At 35.6% G+C, this 21027-nt stretch overlaps 1 protein-coding gene across 3 annotated transcripts in view; it reads left to right on the plus strand.

Moving 5' to 3' along the window:
- Positions 1–21027, plus strand: part of SPOCK3 (SPARC (osteonectin), cwcv and kazal like domains proteoglycan 3) — a 478289-nt gene that overhangs the window by 306821 nt on the left and 150441 nt on the right. For all 3 annotated transcript variants that reach the window (XM_053901147.1, XM_019441052.2, XM_053901146.1), the window contains exon 5: positions 1586–1709. In XM_053901147.1, the coding sequence (XP_053757122.1) occupies positions 1586–1709 (124 nt within the window). The remainder of the gene's footprint in view (positions 1–1585; positions 1710–21027) is intronic.

Consider the following 21027-nt stretch of genomic DNA (forward strand, 5'->3'; position numbering starts at 1 on the left):
GAGAGGGAGATACAGAATCCGAAGCATGCTCCAGGCTCTGAGCTGTCAGCACAGAGCCTGATGCAGGGCTCAAACTTACGAATCACAAGATCATGACCAAAGCCAAAGTCTGATGCCTAAGGAACTGAACCACCCAGGCGCCCCTAATAAAATAATTTTTATTGATTAGGAAACTGAGCGTGGTAATAATGTCTCCTAAAGTATTTGCATGCATTATTTTGTACTTTATTTTGATTATACAATGTGAAAGAACAATGAAAATAGAATATTTCCCCCCCTCTGATCCATTTATGTAGTTTATAAGTCTTAAAGTGGTATAGAGCAATTTTCCAAGTTTTTCAGTTATTGTTTTAATTCCCATTAGAATTTCATGCCAGCTATTTAATCAGTAATAGTAACATGGTTAATTTTCCCATTTTATCTCTTATGAGATGAACTCTGTGGCCAGGCAGAATTTTATGGCAGTCTTTTGGAAAAAAGTGACAAAATTAAAATAAAGAGAAGTGTTTGGAGCTATGATAGCTTCATGAAAAATTTTGAGAGGAGCAAGGTTGTTGGGTGGGGGGAAGAGAGGATAAAAACCTTTTCTCAATGCCCATCCAAATTTTACCAAATCTGAAACACATAGTTTGAACTTCTTTCCCTATAATGGAAACTAGTATCATATTTCTTAATAGTATTTTGGGATTACGTTTGTGTAAGTTTGATTTAATTTGTGAAAACAAGAAAGCAATTGGAAGCAAAATGTTTCTAGTAAAACATCTTTTCTCATCATGATAGACACATGGAATTATTCTCTCTATAAACAATTTTAATGAATAAGAGTGACTACTGATTGACTAAAAGATTTCTAAGTATTAAATATTTTTGCATAAATTCCCTGTTGCTTTGCTTCTTATTTTTAAGCACTTTACCCTCTCTATGTAAATTGTTCACACAAATAGGCAGAGCAATAAGTAGTTTAATCAAAAAGAAAAAACAATTCTATGTGTAGGTAGCAGAAGAGAATGGGTTTTCCCAAGTTATTCTAGATAAAAGCCTAATGGATCTATTTTGAGGTATTTTTACACAATAAAAAGAGGAGTGGCTATCACTAAGCCTACTAATTTGGCATTCTAAATTTTAGGCATTGCTGGAAAAGTTCTTTATTGCTTTTTTCTCTCAAAGTAAGCTGCTCTTATTTTCAGGCACTTTGGGTATACCTGGTGAATTAGGTGTTCTTTTTTTGTTACTGTTCTTAATAGAATAGTTCTTTACTGCCAAACAATTTTCTCTTCTGTTTCTGGGATTATGAAAAACACATCACAACTATAAGCTACACACACACATTCTATATGATGATACATAACTATTGTCTACATGTGACTAGCACAATATTTTAAAGGAATACATTCTTATTTATTATGGGAAAATCTTAATATATGACATAGAAGATTATGATGAAGAGTACCATATTAAGTTTACCGATTATAATATATCTTCAGGAGTTGGAATGACAGTGCAGAAAAGGCATGATGCTAATATAAATTTATGTACTTAAAAAATGTACTAAGTGTGGTTATTGTTGCTGTTGTTGTTTTAACAGTGTGAAGGATGCAGGAGTAGGACACAAACAATGGAGGGGTCCCATATCTTCCACCTGCAAGCAGTGCCCAGTGGTCTATACCAACCCAGTGTGTGGTTCAAATGGTCATACCTACTCTTCCCAGGTAAAGGCAATTATAGTCATTTATTATGAAATGTGTAATGTGTATTTATCATTAAGTGAATAAAATTGTTAGTTCTCCCATGTGGTCATCCAAATTATTTATTTATCTTTTAAAAAAGTGCAAATAATCTCATTGGCTTGGAATCTGATTTCATACGTTATTTGTTTCTCTTATATCAGAATTTTTAAAGTTTGAAATACTAAAATTGTGAACATTCTGAACACTCAAATAAAAAAGCGCAACATATCCTGGGACACCTGTGTGGTTCAGTCAGTTGAGTGTCCCACTCTTGGTTTTGGCTCAGGTCTTGATCCCAGGGTGGTGGGATTGACCCTGCATCCGGCACCTCACTAGGTGTGGGGCTCAAGATTCTCTGTCTACCCCCCTCTCCCCTGCTAGCACTCGCTCTAAAAAAAAAGAAAGAAAAAGAAAAAAAAATAAAAGAAAGTAAGGGGAAGGAAAGGAAAGGAAGGGAGGAGAAGGGAAGGGAAAGAAAGGAAAGGAAAGAAAAAAGAAGGAAAGAAAAGAAAAAGAAAAGCAACATTTCCTTTGTTGCTACTTTGAAAGAGGTCAGAAATGGAAGCATGTCATATGATAATGTTAAAAATTATTATGATTATAACGACAGTAGCAGCTACAATCTGTCATTATCATTAGTTCTTTTATCTTGTTATTTCCTATAGTATTACTTTTAACCCCCCCAAATCCCTTTTAACAAATGAGAAAACTAAAGATCAGAAAGATATGGCAAATTTCACATATTTATTGACATTGAAACCAAGATGTGTTTCCATCTCTGATTCAGTGCCTCTGTTCTCTCTTCTACATTATTCTGCCTCTTGATTTGGTGTCCTGTATTATTTAAATATATAGGAGCTTTTAAGAACTTTACCTAATAAGATACTGATAAATTTTCTTTGATTATGTGACAGAAGAGAATGTAGGCTCACAAGCTCTTACATGAAACTTTGGGGCCAGGTAAATTTATGAATTTAGATTTTTAAAAAAATATTTTTAAAAAGAAAATGTCGCATGTTGTATTGTGTCCCCCATGGAACCTTGCCCTATAATTAAACACATTAATATCTCATTAAGAAACTATATGAATATTCACATTAAATAGGATACATGAAAAGTATAAAATAACTTTACCTCAATTCATATCTGAGTTTGCTTATTGTTAAGGGAGCTCCAAAAATTGTTGGCTACCTGAATATTTTGTTTTGTAGATACCTCTTTATGAACCATCCCTTATCATAATATATATGTCTTCACAACTTAAACTTGCATTTATAATCGCTAACCTTAATAATAGCACTGCAGTGTTAAGACATAATCATTCAGTCAGTAAATACATACATAGTACTTATTTGGTGCTTACTACTGTGTATCTTGGTGAAGGTGCCATGTGCTTATTTGCTGAAGTTTTATAGGTATATAATGCTAGGAGAGAACAGAGAATGGTACTGGTTATCTCAATATGACCTTGATCTTGGTGAATTTAGCGTGGTCCAGAATCTCAGCTTTGCAAGTTAAGAAAATTCATGCTTTCAGCACAAGGGAGAATGAATCTGTCTCATATTATGTAATCCTACTTGACAATGTAAATCATTATACTGATTTATTCAATGACAATGAAGGCTGAAGATTATAATATTCAGATTGGTGGGTAGAGCTACATGGCAAGCAAAGTTTAATCTTAATTGTACTTGATGAACATTGATGGTTGAACAAGTTGAATCAAGGAAGAGATTGGAGTTTCTACTGGCATCTAGCTAGGATAAACTTACGTATCTCTCAACATTAGAAATATATGTGCTGGAGGAACTAGTATGTTTGTGTCCAGGGTGTCCCTAGAGCGTGCTAACATTAATCCACCACCTATTTGTTTGGGACTGTCTTAGGGATGCTCCTAGTAGATGATCAGTTCTATAATTTAGTTTTACAAACCACAAAGTTACAATCATGAATGATGTCTTCCTTTCGAGACCGTAAGGGAGGACTTGCTTGATGATTTTGGATAAACACAATTATATCCCCACTCAAGATTAAATATACCTATCATAAGTAGGTTAAGTCACATATGCTTCCAATGCCATGAGGTTTCTCCATTGTTCTTTGTATTGAGCACCCTGTGAAGCCTCAACTTACAAATAATTTTCAGTGACTTTATGAATATTGTTAATGAAACCATTGTAAGTAATCCATTGAATTGTAACCATTCTGAGTGATCCATTGAATTCTAAACTATTGCATTATTATTTTAATATTTATTTGCATATATATCATTCTAAATACATGCCTTGTTGATGCAAAATGAAGTGAAAAGAATGTGGTTCAAATGAATATGAGCTTTTAATAAACCCTAATCACCATCCTAATTTCTGTTGATTCTAATTTAACTTGGTGATTTTTTGCCTATGGACCACCAATACTAATCTTACAGCAATGAGGCTTGGCTGTATAAAACAATGCAAACTAAATGAAGATCTTATCCCAGTAAGACCTTACATTAAATAATCCTTAATAATAATTTTTGGAAGTTTATTGGATTTGAAATTCAAAATAAGGCCTTCTTCTTTTAATTTTACTTTTCTGTAAGACAAAGCCCAAAGCTGTTTAGGTACTGGATCAAGAACAAAGACCACAGAGGCTAATGCCTTCTTCAAAAATTAATTTTATTATTTCTCAGCATCTACTTATCAGGAGATGAAAACAGAAGATTGGTGCAGGGGTCAAAGGATATTTATTTTGGCTCTTGGATCACTCAATTTTGTCAATACACTAAGCAAAGTCTGACAGGGGAGCCTTAAACAGCTTTGGGGTAGTTCATAGGCATTGGAACTCACATTAATTATGTTCTCCAAATTCTAGGTTTAGTATGGACCATGAAGCTCCTTGCTTGAGGTTTCTAATCCATCAGCTAAGTATTTCTGATATGTTAAGCACTGGTCATTTCTCTGCATCCTCACCAATATTCTGTTGTTACCTGAGTTTTTTATTTTACTGTTTATTTATTTTTGAGAGAAGCAGAGGCATAGGATGAGTGGGGAAGAGCAGAGAGAGAGAGGGAGATACAAAATCTGAAGCAGGCTCCAGGCTCTGAGCCGTCAGCACACAGCCCAACATAGCTCTAGAACTCATGGACCACACGATCATGACCTGAGCTGAAGATAGATGCTTAACCAACTGAGACACCCAGGAGCCCCTGAGTTGTTAATTTTAGCCATTCTTCCAGGTGTGAGGTGGTATCTCATTGTGGTTTTGCTTTGTGTTTCCCTGCTGATGAGTGATTTTTTTCATGTGTCTGTTAACCATCTGGATGTCTTCTTTGGAAAGGTGACTGTTCATGTCTTTTGCCCATTTCTTCACTGGTTTTTGGGGTGTTGAGTTTGATAAATTCCTTGCAGATTTTGAACCTTTTATCTGATATGCCATTTGCAAATATCTTCTTCCATTCCATCAGTTGGCTATTAGTTTTGTTGATTATTTCCTTAACTGTGCAGAAGTTGTTGTTTTTTACTTTTTGGGTTTTTTTTTTTTATCTTGATGAGGTCCCAATAGTTCATTTTTGCTTTTGCTTCCCTTGCCAATGAAACGTGTCTAGTAAGAACATGTGGCTGAGGTCAAAGAGATTGTTACCTGTTTTCTCCTCTAGGATTTTGATGGCTTTCTGTCTGACGTTTAGATCTTCCATCCATTTTGAATTTATTTTTGTGTAGAGTGTAAGATAGTGGTCCAGGTTCATTCTTCTGCATGTACAGATTTCCCAACACCATTTGCTGAAGAAACTGTCTTTTTTTCCATTATATATTCTTTCCTGCTTTGTCAAAGATTAGTTAGTCATACATTTTGTCCACTTCTGGGTTTTCTGTTCTGTTCCACTAATCTATATATCTGTTTTTGTGCCAGTACTACACTGTTTTGATGATTACAGCTTTGGAATACAGCTTAAAGTCCAGAATTGTGATGCCTCCAGCTTTGGTTTCTCCTCAGCATTGCTTTGGCTATTCAGGGTCTTTTCTAGTTCTGTATAAATTTTGGAATTGTTTGCTATAGCTTTGTGAATAATACTGGTGTTATTTTGATAAGGATTGCATTGGATATGTAAATAGCTTTGGGTAGTATTGACATTTTAATAATATTTGTTCTTCTAATCCATGAACATTGAATGTTTTTCCATTTTTTTTGTGTCTTCTTCAATTTCTTTCATAAAGTTTTGCACTGCTGATGGGAATGCACACTGGTGCAGCCACTCTGGAGAACAGTATGGAGGTTCCTCAAAAAATTAAAAATACAGTTCCCCTTTGACCCAGCAATTGCATAAGAAGGTAGTTATCCAAAGGATACAAAGGCACTGATTTGAAGGGGCACATGCACCCCAATGTTTATAGCAGCATTATTCACAATAGCCAAATTATGGAAAGAGCCCAAATGTCCATCAATGGATGAATGGATAAAGAAGATGTGGTGTGTGTGTGTGTGTGTGTGTGTGTGTGTGTGTGTGTGTAATGGAATATTACTCACTGATCAAAAAGAATGAAATTTTGCAATTTGCAACACGTGGATGAACTAGAGGGTATTATGCTAAGTGAAGTAAGTCAGACAAAGATAAATATCATATGATTTCACTCATATATGAAACTTAAAAAACAAAACATGAACATAGGGGAAGGGAAGGAAAAACAAGATAAATACAGAGAGGGAGGCAAACTATAAGACACTCTTAAATGCAGAAAACAAACTGAGGGTTGCTGGAGGGGTGTTGGATGGGGGGATGGGCTAAATGGATGATGGGCATTAAGGAGGGCATTTGTTGGGACCAGCAATGGGTGTTATATGTAAGTGATGAATTGCTAAATTCTACTCCTGAAACCATTACTACACTGTATGTTAACTAGATTGGATTTAAATTAAAAAAAAATAATACTGACAAGAAGCCAGGTACTATCAGCTCAGGATGTGGGACCCTGAGGATGAAAGCCCAGTGCTGCTTTGCTGGTCTTCTTATGATCTTTCTATATTTTGGTTCCCTTGCATATGGCTGTTTGTTTTACGACTACAAATAATATTCCTTCAGATTCTATTTTGGACCCACAATGCTTCCTCATTAACTTCAGCTCAATTTATGGATAGGAAATTATAAATCATGTTTCCACTGTACAACTTAAATGGAGGTGAGGGCATTACAAAGTATAATAGGTGCAAGTTGGGGGATGGGGTGGGAAAGAGGTTATCACAAGGTGGCCAAAGGAAAACTTCAGTCAAACTAGGATATAATTTTAGAAAGTGTATCTCATTACACAGTGTGACCAATTTGGAATAGTTATTTTATTAGAATTCAAGTTCTGAACTTGTCAGCTTGTCTAGAAATCCTCAGCAGAGTATTTTGATAATGTATACACAAAAATACAAAGGAACAGATGAACAATTATGAAAAAAATCAATTTGCTTGAAAAAATATTGGGACTTTTGTGATTTTTATAAGAAGCATTTTTGTAATACCTGATTTTTTTTCTGTTAAGATGAGTAATTGACGCTTTTTATGTGTGCTTAGTTAAACTTTCATTTTAAAAGAACAAATGTTTTCTGAATTCTTTTAAATTCAGCAATGACAGAAAAATCAAAATATAAGTCTGTTCAAGGTTATTTGAGAGGTAACCATTCCTGAAATTGACACAAAAGATAAAGGTCTTTGTTTCTTTTTTTCAGGCAAAGTCTATTTTGATTGTATCATTTCAGTAAGAACTAGGAATTGTTCTCCCATAAAGCATCTATATTAGACCATGGATATATTTGTAACTGATTTGTATAAATTGGATACTACATTTGCTGAGTAGAAGTCAATAAATAATATTAATGTTTTAGAACTTAGCACGCCCTGAGGACAACACACTGAGTGATTTTGAACTCTTTTCTTTTTTTCATGCTTAGTCATACAGTGCTTTGCAATGGAACTTAGTAATGGTGAATTCCTTAGATATATATAAGAAATTGGGTGTGTGTGTATGTGTGTGTTTTGAGGTAAGACAAGTAGAATACTTAACCATTATATACTGGAGCTCCCAACTCTTGCTACAGACATGCTATTTAAATTGGTTTGGGATGGGATCCTGTGAATCTGAATTTGAAAAGCTCCTCAGGGGATTTTTAAGTGTAGGCATAGTTGAGAACCACTGCTTGCATCCTTTCAAATTATTGTTTTTGAATTCTTATTTTTTAATAAACTAGAACAACAATAGCATTAGTGGGGAACCATTTGCTTTTTTACTACAATTTGAGAAAATCCCATTTTGTTTCAACATTCTACTATTATGTCTTCTTTTTCCTTATTTTTTCCATATTTGAAGTATTCTATTACTTTATCCTTGTAACAGTTACTAATTCTAGTAGCTTTATGTACATTTTGAAAGATAAAATATTTCTTGACACTTCACCATTTGGATGTGTTATATCTGTTAGTATTTAGAATGTAATTATCCTGTGTACCTTCCTCTGAATACTTTGTCTGAACTAATTTTATGTTGGAAGATCAAAATTCAGAAATACATGTGCACTGTTTCTATTTGAACTGCTTTTCAACATAAGCTAGGTTTTACTTTTGGCTTAGGTATGTCAACTCAATCACGATTACAACTGCATCATATTAACAGAATCATTGACTGGGATAAGCTCTTATGAAATCACTGAACATTGAAGGAAATAATACGACTAAACTTTATCATAAAATTTCAGGTTTGAAAGGAACTCAATAGGACATATAGTACAGGCTTCTACACACAACGCACAGGTGCCTAATAAGATGTGTTCTGTGAGATAAATGTCTATATTCATGGGGACCTCTAAATGTCAGAAAACCTTTCTTGTCCCTTGTCCATTGATTCGGTTTCCAATAGTCCTTTTTCCTACCCCCTCAGCATATATTGAGGAACAAAATGCAAACTCTTGTATTCAGTTGTTGGGAAAAAAGTGAATTCTTAAATTTTTACTTAAAAAAGAGCAAGAATTTTGGCACCTGGGTGGCTCATTAGGTTAAGCGTCTGACTTCGGCTCAGGTCATGATCTCACAGTTCGGGAGTTTGAGCCCAGTGTCGGGCTCTGTGCTGACAGCTCAGAGCCTGGAGCCTGCTTCAGATCTGTGTCTCCTGTTCTCTGCCCCTCCCCTGCTCATGCACTGTCTTTCTTTCTCTCAAAAAACAAATAAACATTTTAAAAAATTAAAAAAAAATAGAACAAGAATCTTTGGGCACCTGGGTGGCTCAGTCAGTTAAGCATCCAACTCTGGTTTTGTCTCAGGTCATGATCTCACAGCTTCCTGGGTTCCAGGCCCACATTGGGCTCTGCTCTGACAGCACGGAGTCTGCTTGGGATTCTCTCTCTCTCCACTCTCTCTGCCTCTCCCCCACTCATGCTCTCTCTCTCTCTCTCTCTCTCTCTCTCTCTCAAAATTAATAAATAAACAAAAAATGGAGCAAGAATCTAAAAGACAGATTAATAGACAGAATATTATTTAATTTTTATGAGACTCAATTCCCAGCCCTTGCAATCATTTCATACCTATTTATTTAGATATGAACTTTCTAAAAAATATTCACCTTCATTGCATCTGAGACACTCAACTTGGGTTTCCTAGAAAGCCAACCCTCATTTTTGCACTGATATTTAAATATATTAAATCATATTTAATTACCTTATATAATTATGACATTAATTTATTTGAACAGATTTTAGGAACAAAAAAAGTGAGGTGGTGGTAAGCATAAAACTCTGTTGACAGAAATGAGAAAGTTTGGAGTCATTTATTAGTGTTACGTGTTTAGCATGGTATAGATATCAGTTATTGCCCTGGACAACAATTGAGGGTGAACTTCCAATGTAATGTTTTCTTGTCAGCCAAAAATTATTTAGGAGAAACTAATGAATATATATCTTTTCTGTAAATATTGCATGTTTGGGTTAAATATCATTACCAAGTAAAGGCGAAGTATAATTTTTTAATCAGTTGAACTTGAACAAGTAAAAATAATCACTGAATTTTCATACTGTTTAAATATTTTCTAGGAAAATATTGAGCAAAAATAAATTCTAACTACTTTGCTCTTCAATTCTTGATTTATTTCTTCTCATAATATCCTATATTCTATATTCTAATTGTTGATTATTTAGTGTTTTATAATATGCTAATAAGTTTTAGTGTAGTTAAATGCACACATAAAGTTAAGGGAAATAATTTAGAATGATGAATGATTTTTGTTTTCCAAAAAGAAAAAGGAAAATTAAGAAAATTAAGTTTAAACTTGAAAACTATGTGCCATGTCTATAAAAGGATTGTTACATCAGACTAATTGCTTCCATTGTTAAATATTTGGACAATTCTTCCATCTGTTCAATTATAAATAATGAACAATATGTTATTGCTGTGACAATGGATATTTTGGCCTTGCTTCTAAATTGTTTCACTGACTAGATCATTTTTCTTCAACTTGTATTATATAAAGAAACTTAACTGCATCTTTATTTTATAATTTAAAACACCTTAGTACCATAATTAGCTTTGGAAGGTGGCTTTTTGAAGCTAAGTGAGCACACTGTATTTTTGAGGGTTAAAGCTCTCGTGTGTATCCATACTCTAAATACCTGCCCCATCTTCTCCTAGAGATAGCATTATGGATTATGTTATATAGAACTCTCTTTCTTTAACCTTAACAGAGACATAGGCTTACTTTCTTGGCTTGTTCAAGACTCTTGAGTTACATATATTGGTAGCTACCATTCAATGAGTTTAGGACAAAGTTATAACAAATTTCTAAATTTGTATATTGATGTATTTTTGAGATTTTAACCTTTTTACTTTTGTGTTAGTGACCATGTGTTAGCCTTTCACAAAACTCAAGTTGTATTATAGGGTGTTTTTTTTTTGTAAGTTTTAAAATTTATTTATTTGTAACTCCTTAGGAAGTTGAAAAATTGGCAAAACTATGTCTGTTCCACACATTTGCCTTTGAAATACTGATCATTAATAAAATCTAAATCTAAAAGATTTTGATCCACTGGTATGTGACTGCCTTACCCATTTCTGTGACTGTATAAGCAAGATATGTATTTTCTCACCATCTCTGTATAATCACTATGTGTTGTAATGCTCTTTAATTTCCCTCCACCCTAAATTCTGTCTACCAAGGAAATTAGTCTTGTTATGTGAACTGGCAATGGACTGAATACACTGTTGCCCCTGAAGGAAGCCAATTAAACAAAAGCAAACTGTGCCTTTCAGAAAAACAGCACACATATTTCAGAAAATGCTTCATAAAAATGATCCAAAAGGTAAATAAAGAATATAAAGTAGAATGAAAAGGTATAAACAAATATTCTGAAATATGGAAGGAGAAGCCAAGAATAATAAGGTGAAAAAAATAATAAGAGAAATGGAAAAATTTCCCAAAATGTTGAAAGGCATGAATCCACAATACAGGAAGTATAATGTGTACCAACTAAAATAAATAAGAAATTTAAACATAGACACATTGTAGTAAAATAACAGAGTCTCAAAATAAAATCTAGTGAAACAAAAAATTAAATATTATGTCATTAGACCAACATAAATTATCTCAACCAGATTAATGAGATTCAGAAAATAGTGGAAATATACAATTTAAATATTGAAAGAAAATTAAAGAAAATTCAAAATAAGTACTTCAGGAGAAAATATCGTCCAAATTTGCTACACAAAAATCTTTGAAAAGATTGTACAGTACAAACACCCAATGCCTCTGATTGCAAGATGCACAGAAATACGAGTAACCCATGGCGCCCTACCTCCAAACAATATCCCACCTTTCATTTCCACATCTTTTGACTTCCAGAGAATTTTTCTGTAAGTACACCACTCCATCAACCTTTCCAACTAGTTTGTCTCATGCAGCATTTAATTAAGGCGAATTGCAAGGAAGTTCCAAGCAGAAGAATGAGAGCAACCTGCATACAATGGTGACCTCGACTCAGAGTGCCTGGGTGGCTCAGTCAGTTAAGCATTCGACTTCGGCTCAGGTCATAACCTCATGGTACATGGGTTCAAGCCCCACGTCGGGCTCCCTACTGTCATCTCAGAGCCTGGAGCTTGCTTCAGATTCTGTGCCTTCTTCTTTCTCTTCACGCTCTGTCTCTGTGTCTCTCAAAATGAATAAACATTAAAAAAAGGGGGGGGGGAACCCAATATTGACCTCAACAGTGTCTCCCTTTCCCACTCCGGGGTCATGGCCCAATCACCTGAACAAATACCTGCTAGGAACAATGTGGTATCATTGATCACTTCACCTAAGATCAGTGACAAATTTGTATCAACTTTTCTAATTGGGTACCTCATGTTGTAGAGAGAAATTCCTGTCAAGGTGCTCATAAAAAAAATGAGTCTGGTATGCCACCTGGAACTGAATAGCCAAGTGTGATTCATTTAGGAGAGATCTCAGTTTTCTGAGAGCCACATGATCCACTGGTGGTGCTTCCCAAAGCAGGTGAAGTTCTCTTAGACCACCGCTGAGGTGCAAATCACCACGTTTTCTATATGGAGGCAAATGAATGCCGGTTTTCCATACAAGGTAATAGTTCCAATAGTACACATAGTGTTGTAGAAACAAAATAATGTTAAAACGGGTGCGACCTGCAAGTCGCAACTACATTTTTCTGTGGACACAGATTGACAGTGCATCAAATGTGACCTCCCAGCCCACTGGAAGGTCTTTGATTTTCCAGTTGAATTAGCATAATTGATTCTACTCCTTATTTTTGGAGTGATGCTTGAAAGCAGTCTCTTCAATCTGTCCACTTTTTGAAGCAACCAACTGAATGGCATTCAGCCATCTCACTGAATGGTGGAGAATGGAGATGGGAGAGACTTCTGGCGGTGTTGGCAGGTGCCTTGCATGAGAGGTTCAGGATCTGGTGCCATCGCTTTCTCTTTCTGATAGACTTCTCAGTTAGATTAAGCAGAATAGAGAAAAACATATCGAGGGAAAGGAAAATCCAGCAGTTAAATTTAAGGCACTTGCGACACTTTGGGAAAGCCCTACGAGGGCACTTTCCTTGAGGAGGAAAGAAATAAGGGTGGCTCTGAAAGACAAAAGACCATTAAAGTCTCACCCTCTGCCATCTCTCCCAGAGTCTAAGGGTCCCCTCCCTAGGCACTGAGGTTGTGGCTCTCACTCTATAAAGACAAAATTAGTGTACCCCAATATAAAAATTAAAATTTCCCCTTTCTTCCTATCAGCTCCTAAACACTACACATGAACATTTCATCTACAAGAGTCCACCTGAGGAGGGACAAGGGGAATAGAAGTTAGAGAGAAGCATTTTGTTTGCAACTTTTAGCTTCATGGACTACGGTCAGGGGACTTAAGTGAGCAGTGTGATCCACGACCATGTTAATCCAACAAGATAATCCAAGTGGCTGAATCAGAAGTAAGCCTGAATTCCCACAATTCCCTTTGAACAGGCTGTCACCGGCAGGATACGGCAACCAAGCCAGCCTGACTTTGCCATTAGGAGAAGGAAAGAAAAAGCCTGAATATTGAAAATAGGTACCTAGAACGTCTTTTCATCTTGTTAGTTACTAAGGACCCACCCGAGAGGCTTAAATTCCCTTTCTGGAGACAGCAAAATTCAGTGACCAAACTGCTTTGCTAAAGTGAAGAAGGCAGTCAGAAACCTCTTTGAGGAGATTTTTGAAGAGACCATGCGAATGCTTACAATATCTGAAACTTGTGGATAGTAAAGGGCATTAGATACCTTACCTGTCACCCTGTTTAGTAATTTTGTGATAAAAGTTTCACAGCTGTCAGACTACAAGTAATCCAAAAACTCAAACATGTGATGCATGTTTGTTTCAAAGGACAAAAGGACGTGGCCAGAGTCAGTAGATAGTACTGGAATAGCAATAGCATCGCCTGAAAAAAATTTCAACAGAGACTTGAAGCTGAAAGAGTCCATTAGGGTTGTGGAGCCCTAAAGATAGGGAGTATGATACAGCATGCTGGACAGCTTCCAAATACACCTGTTGGTTTAGTTGATATAAAGGAACAAGCAAAATGTCCAGGAGAGGAACATACACGTTTCAAGACTCAAAAAGTCCAGTTAGGTACTGGGATTGCTTTACGGCACTGATGACGAAAGGAATAACAGTTTTCCTTCACTGTTGGTGAGACTGAGCATTGTGAGTCCACCCAGATAGTCCTAAGAAACTTCACTTAGCAAGCAGACTTGTGAATTTTTTCAGGAGTTTATTCAGCCATCCCTGCTGGTGGAAGTGTAATAATATTACAGTCAGAGTCATTGAGACTGAAGCTTCTGACTTTCCAACAAGTAGGGCATCATCTGTATAGGAAAGTGGCAACAGTGGCAAGGAGGTTTTCCCCCTAGAAAACTCTTGGCTCTTGTCTATATCTTGATAAGGGAGACTTTACGCTGATACTTATCAGACAGCAAAGTATAAACGTATAGCACGTTAATACCTGCTATACGTTCAGATGTAGAAGCAACCCCAACATATACTGAGTTGGTACTAAAAATCCTCACAAGAAAAGTCACGTTGACTTACCTTCCATATTGTAAATGTGCCCAGATGCCACAGTTGAATCCAGGGTCACCTTCCCCAACAGAATCAGGCATGATGGATGGTGCTTGCATCCAACTTAGCCATACACGTTTGAATCTCTTCCCTAGTCCAGCGTTCTTCAGTACATTTGGATGACTGCACACAGCCTTCTGTCTCATTTGGAAATAGAGAACCCTTGATCCTACTGTCAACATAGCACCACATTCCTCCTCCTGGCTGGTGGCTAGTAAACAATAACCAGAGCACTATTTAAATAGATTCAGCCAACCTTAGCTCTTGCTGTTCAGGCTCAAAATTGTCAATAACAGATAGAACACTGGATGATCCTTTTTCTACTTTTGGCTCATGACTCAGGTGACAGCATTCTGAGCATTCATTACTGGGTCTTGAACAATCTTCTCATAACTTCTAATCTGGTCCATGGAGCTTAGTATCCTTTCATTTCCAGAAAACTATATCTCTGTGAGCATCCCATCCTCATTGCCAAAAGAACTATGAAAGGTCTGAGATGTTTACCCTACTTGCAAATAGATGCCAGGGTTTATACATGCTAGCAGAAGACCTAAGACTCCTGGGTCAGAGACAAAGTAATTTATTACGTATGACACAAGGAGCATAATGTTTATATTTGTGTCAATTCTCCTTTTCCCACGAGTCCCACAGGCACAGTGCAGAGTAACACACACTGGGTTTGTGTCACAGCTAAGGAAATCTGGATATTTCAAAATGGTCTGTAAAGAAGCCTGCTCCAACTTTGCCTTGTGGTGAGACATTATTTTTATTTTACTGGGAAGCAAACAAATCTGCCCTTTCTTCCAGATAGGAGGCAGAATTATCACCGTCTTGCATAGATATTAGTATACAAACAAAATTGAATAGATAATACAAAACAGAAGGCTATCAGTGCCTCTGCTCCTAAGATGTAGGGAAACACAAGAGATCTATAGGGACGTGTTCTCCAATACTACAAAATAATAAGATAGCTCTACAATGTCGGAAAAACTAGATTTCCCGATAAAAGTCGTAACAGATGAAAAGGATTACTACAAAATGATTAACATGTTACTTCACCTAGAAAATCTAATAGAATAAATCTAATCTTTTAGGTATATAATAAAAATGGTTTCAAGGTATATAAAGCAATTTCTACAGGGAGACATTGTCAAATGTCACTCACACATTGTGAGGTTTCAGCTCTCCTCTCCTAATAATTAATGGAGCTATAAGGAGAGAGAGAAAAGAATTAGGTTCCTTCCCTCCCCTCCTTGGCTCAGAGTAAGTCAGTGAATCCCCTGCATAGTGGTGAATGGAGAATGGTTGAGCCTCGTAATACACTATGGCGGTGTGGCTACTTGTGCCTAAGAACATGGCGTAGTTAGTGGGGAATATTCCTGGAATTTCTATGCTGAAGAGATGGCCAGCAAGGTTGTTAGATGGGTTCTGTTGGGCAATTAAGGAAATAGAGGGATCGTATAAGTAAATCCATGTTTTTTATTGTTGGAGAGAGTAGTTACGAACATGGAAAAGGGGAGGCTGGACAGAATCTTGAGATGTTGGATTGGAATTGGAGATATCAGTATGAATGCATGTTGAGTTTTTGTATCAGTTAAAAAATATATAGACACATTTGGAATTGGTTATAGATGTATTTGTATTGTGTGTATCCTAGAAGGATACTTGTTTATTTATGACACTTAATACATTATTAACTTCTGAAAGGTTAACTAGTTTGCTACCACCATTCTGTCTCATCTTATCCTTGTCGGTTTTCCTTTTTATATGCACCTTTCCTACACAAACCGATCCCTCATAACGTTTTGGCCACCCCAGTTAGCAGGTCCATCTTCTTTTCCATAGTCAGCTTTGCCAGGATTCTTCCTTTCCAAAAGCGTATGATGAGCTGTGGTGGTCTTAGATGCACCTGTATTCCTGTAGTGAGTCAACAGAGGGCCCTCTGGAGGTAGTGTCTTCTCAGGTTACTCCCTCAGGTTTACTCAAGAGGAAATATTACATGGTGGAAAAGCTAAGTTTTGTGTGTTTGTATCTTTGTATCAAAACTCATTGCACCAGCTCTTCCCTATCTTTCCCTTTTAGGACATGCCAAAGTAGATCACTGCTACCAGTGCATAAAACTGTTTAGATGCTATAGACCATTAAGCCTATATCTTAGTTATAAGAATAGTACATAATTTAAAATAGGTTCTTGGTATTTCTTAAGCATAAGAAACAAAAAATATCCTCAAGTTTCATGTCATTGAAATGGTTAAAATAAAAATTTAAGTGCGTAAGCCCCATAGACATTGAAATGTATGCCCAAACTACCGCAATTTAGTATTTTTATGTTTGTGTAACTATTAAAGTCATCAAAATTTTCAGGTCTTCAGAGTATTTTCTCTTGTTAGCTAAATTTAATTTTCTGCTCTGAATCCTTCATCTCCTCCTGTGTTCTTTTAAAATGCATCCCTTGTTACTTATTGACATTCTTTTAAAAAAAAATACTCCCATTTATATCTGTTAATGTAATTTCTTCTCTTATATCCTCCTAATTTGGGGGAGTACTTAGCAACATGGTCTTCTATTTTCATCCATTTCTTAATTATTTTTAACCACTCCGTGCCCTCCTGGAAGAGCCTGAGTTGGTGTCTGTCAAAGTGCATATGAAATACTAACATAAATAATGAAAATAGAAATCAATAGTAAGTTACAAATGATTTCATTACTTTTATGTATATATCAGTCATCAAACAACATGGTTTTTAATAGGTTTTATTTTCAATGAAACTACTGCTGATATTGAAAGCAACATTTGTCTGGAATAATTTAAATAAGAATCTTAGTTTGATGACAGAATTTAATAAAACCTGTAGAAGGAAATAATTATAAAATAAACACACTATATTGTTGATACTTAAATTTTTAAAATTATTACCTGATTTTGAAATCTGGGATATTTGTTTACAACGATGGCCTTACAATGATGAAAATGCATAGGTGAATGCTACATTGTGCACACAGATCTCAAAATAAGAGACACTTGATAATATATGATCTTATAACTCAAATAATTTAGTGATACGAAAAACAGATTTTTTTTTCTATGTATATATTCACAATCTCAACCAAAGTGAGGGAGTAAACAATCCTGACCTTCTAGGGCTACATTGGATTAAGTCGATTTTAAGACAACCCCCTGTACACCTGTGAACACACTCTGATACTCTGCAAGGAGAAACCATCCCCAAAACAGTATTTCCTCAGTTCTGAGTCCATAGTTTATGTGCCAAGTGGTTTTCTCCTTGGCATGTTCTCAGGTTGCACTACAACGTATTGTAAGGTTTGTGCCAAATGATAAATTTCCTTGGGGAATTTTTGTTTAATTTTGGAAGAAAAATATCTATAATAAAAATTAGAGATATAGTAGTTCAAAGAGTATACTACATCTAAGAGGATATGTTCAGTAAAATAAGGATTAAATGTATTCTTGTTTTATTTTTTCTCGGCAGGTCTTGGTCAGATAGTCTAGTTGCCAACTGTGCAATATCTTAACTGGCCCATGATTACATGGCAGGGATTGTGAATTTATTAACCTGGGTTAAAGTTCCTTTGCTATCCCCATGTCATCTCATCTCAGCTTAAATGCAACTAGTCTTGATAATACCCAACTTCTAGTCGTCTGATAGAAACAGTATGAGGTGTAGGGACTAAAGGGAAATTGGCTTGCATATCATTCAGCCTTAAAGATTGCTTAAGTTAAGGACTTTAACCTTCTTAGGATCCTGTTGGTCCTTTTCTTATTTTGATTTTGCTTAAATAGCATCTGTGCTCAAATCTCTAGTGTTATCCCTGTAAAGGGACAGATCTGAATAAGCATATGGGAAGACTTTAACCACCTCATGTCAGAGGACTCTCACCTTGTGCTGAGGGAGGTATGCTATAACATTTGTATGTAAAAATCAGTTTCCCCAAATAAGGTTTCTGGTGAGAAAAGAAGTTTACTCACAATAAGTGAGGTGTTATTTCTGAAGGAAAAGTATAGTGACAAGCAGAAAACAATGATGTAGTGTCCACTTCAGTGCATAGGGTTGCCACAGATTTTTGCTATGCTTAGCTCCCGCTTGTCATTTATGCTACAGTAATAATGTGTGTGGGTAATTGGTAAATCCCAATGAATGAATGGATTCAAGTCTAAATCAAGTCTTTTTTTCTTTCTCTGGTTGTCTTTGCATGTGAAACACCAGAGTGGGAATCAGAGAACCTCAAGTGGAGGACATTTACTTGCAGAGGGGTTAGCTATAGCTGCCTGTGAGGAATTCTATTCATGAGAGCTCTTAGACATGATATTGGTTGTCTAATGTATTAAAGGTGTGGAATGTGATATATTAGCCAGTCCAAGGTAGATTAAAGCAATACTAAAAAAAAGTGATTCATGATATTCCAAATTTCCAATTTATTTTTTCACTTGTATCAAAATTTTTATCACCACAATAAGAAATAGAACATTGTTGCTATTTTTACCTACTGCTAATTATATACTTGTTCTACATGAGAAGCACTATAAAGTAGGCTCAAATCCTATTTTAGCCATGCATTTTTGATCAGTTGCATAAAGTTCTCCAAACTTCACTTGAAAAACTTATTTTAAAAAATATATCTAGGGGCGCCTGGGTGGCTTGGTCGGTTAAGCGTTCGACTTCGGCTCAGGTCATGATCTCATGGTCTGTGAGTTCGAGCCCCGCGTCGGGCTCTGTGCTGACAGCTCAGAGCCTGGAGCCTGTTTCAGATTCTGTGTCTCCCTCTCTCTCTGCCCCGCCCCTGTTCATGCTCTGTCTCTCTCTGTCTCAAAAATAAATAAATGTTAAAAAAAAAAATCTATCCTACCTTATTCATCAGAATATAATGCATCAAAATTGCTTAATACAGTGTTTGACACATAACGATACCTCAATTAAAGTCGTCATTTATAAAGTATGTATTTTGTTGTGTTAGCTGATGTGTATTTTAAATTTAATTTTAAATTTAAATTTAATTTTAAATTTAAATTCCTGTATAATTTCAGTACTTGAAGCCTGTAGTTTATACCATTGCTTTTTATCTTACATTCATTACTTTAATGAATGACCAAAAAGAAAATACTAATGAAATATGGAAGGAATCTTGAGTTTAATTACTTATTCATTGTCTTTTGATTGACTAGTGCTTAAATCAGGGCATTATTGACATTTGAGGTCATATAATGCTTTATTTTGGGGGGCTTATCTGTGCCCTGCAAGATCTTTAGCAGTCTTTCTGGCCTCTGACTAGTAAATGCCAACGGTAATCCCTCCCGCATAATTTTAGCGGTTTTACCAAAAACCATTTCAAGCTGTCCCCTGGGGCAAAACCACTCCAACTGAAAACCTCCAATTTAAGCCATCCAACAAGCTCACAGTGATTGCATTATCTTAAAAACTGTAATAATAACCTGTCTCAGTGTTTATTACCCTGATGGTTGGGGTCTTTTCTATGAGCAGACGAGATCTCTCCTATAGTAAGATTAAATGTTCTCCTTTGATTTATAATTAAGCAAATGATTTTAACTTACTTTCCCTGACAAATGGCAACTTTGACCATGGAAAAATCATTTTGCAGGCTTGCTTTTCACAGTAACTCCTAACTTAAGAATTCTTAATGCTCAGGGTCTTAGATAATCAGGAATGCATTAATCATGTCTTTCTCTACAGAATTTCCATTTTTTGGTAATTATAAACTAATGAGCATGCCCTTTATGTGATATTTCACTTCACTTATACCTTTATAAATATTTCAGGTTTGTGATAATTAAGTAAATTGAATGTCATTAATTAGAAATCCAATCAGTAGATGTAGCTAAAAAAATATTTTAAAATAGTGCTTTTAATGTCCTAATATTCTTTGAATAAAATTCTTTATGAAGATATTTTTATTTCAAAATCAATCCATAAGGAAATAAAACTAAATGGCTTTCCAATTACAGGAAGCTAGATTCTTTTTTTTATTTATTTATTTTTTAACGTTTCTTTATTTTTGAGACAGAGAGAGACAGAGCACGAACGGGGGAGAGTCAGAGAGAGGGAGACACAGAATCTGAAACAGGCTCCAGGCTCTGAGCTGTCAGCACAGAGCCCAACGCGGGGCTCGAACTCGCAGACAGCGTAATCATGATCCGTGCCGAAGTCGGCTGCTTAACCAACTGAGCCACCCAGGCGCCCCAGGAAGCTAGATTCTTATAACTATGAACATGGGTGGATTTGCTATCTTTCTGATTCTGTTGGTCTTTGCAGAAATGCATACAGGAAAAAAAAAGTTTGGTAAAATCATTCTGAAGAAGAAATTGTTTTATTTATAAAGTAATTCCTTTTCAAAACTATAATTTCATCATACGCAAATTTTAGACAGCTTTGAAGTTTGTGTTATGTCAAAGAAAGTTATCTAAGAGGTAAAACCTTTTTAAACTAACAACTCATGTATTTCTGTTGTTCATTCACTTATTTTTCTGGCTTTCATTTTCTTCAAATAAAAAAAGCACTTTTAAAATAAACCACATTTAGAATGTAAAGGGGTATGGTGTAACACATCTTTGAAGGGAGCTAACATTTTCATATTTTAAAATTCAATATTAGCTATAATTAATATTGACTTTTGGCTTTGTCTGCTCACATTTACAATTGTTCTTGAACTTTTCTTAAATTGTGT

This window comes from Panthera pardus, unplaced genomic scaffold (assembly GCF_024362965.1).
Source record: "Panthera pardus isolate Hobbes unplaced genomic scaffold, ASM2436296v1 HiC_scaffold_13, whole genome shotgun sequence".
Taxonomy (NCBI): Eukaryota; Metazoa; Chordata; class Mammalia; order Carnivora; family Felidae; genus Panthera; species Panthera pardus.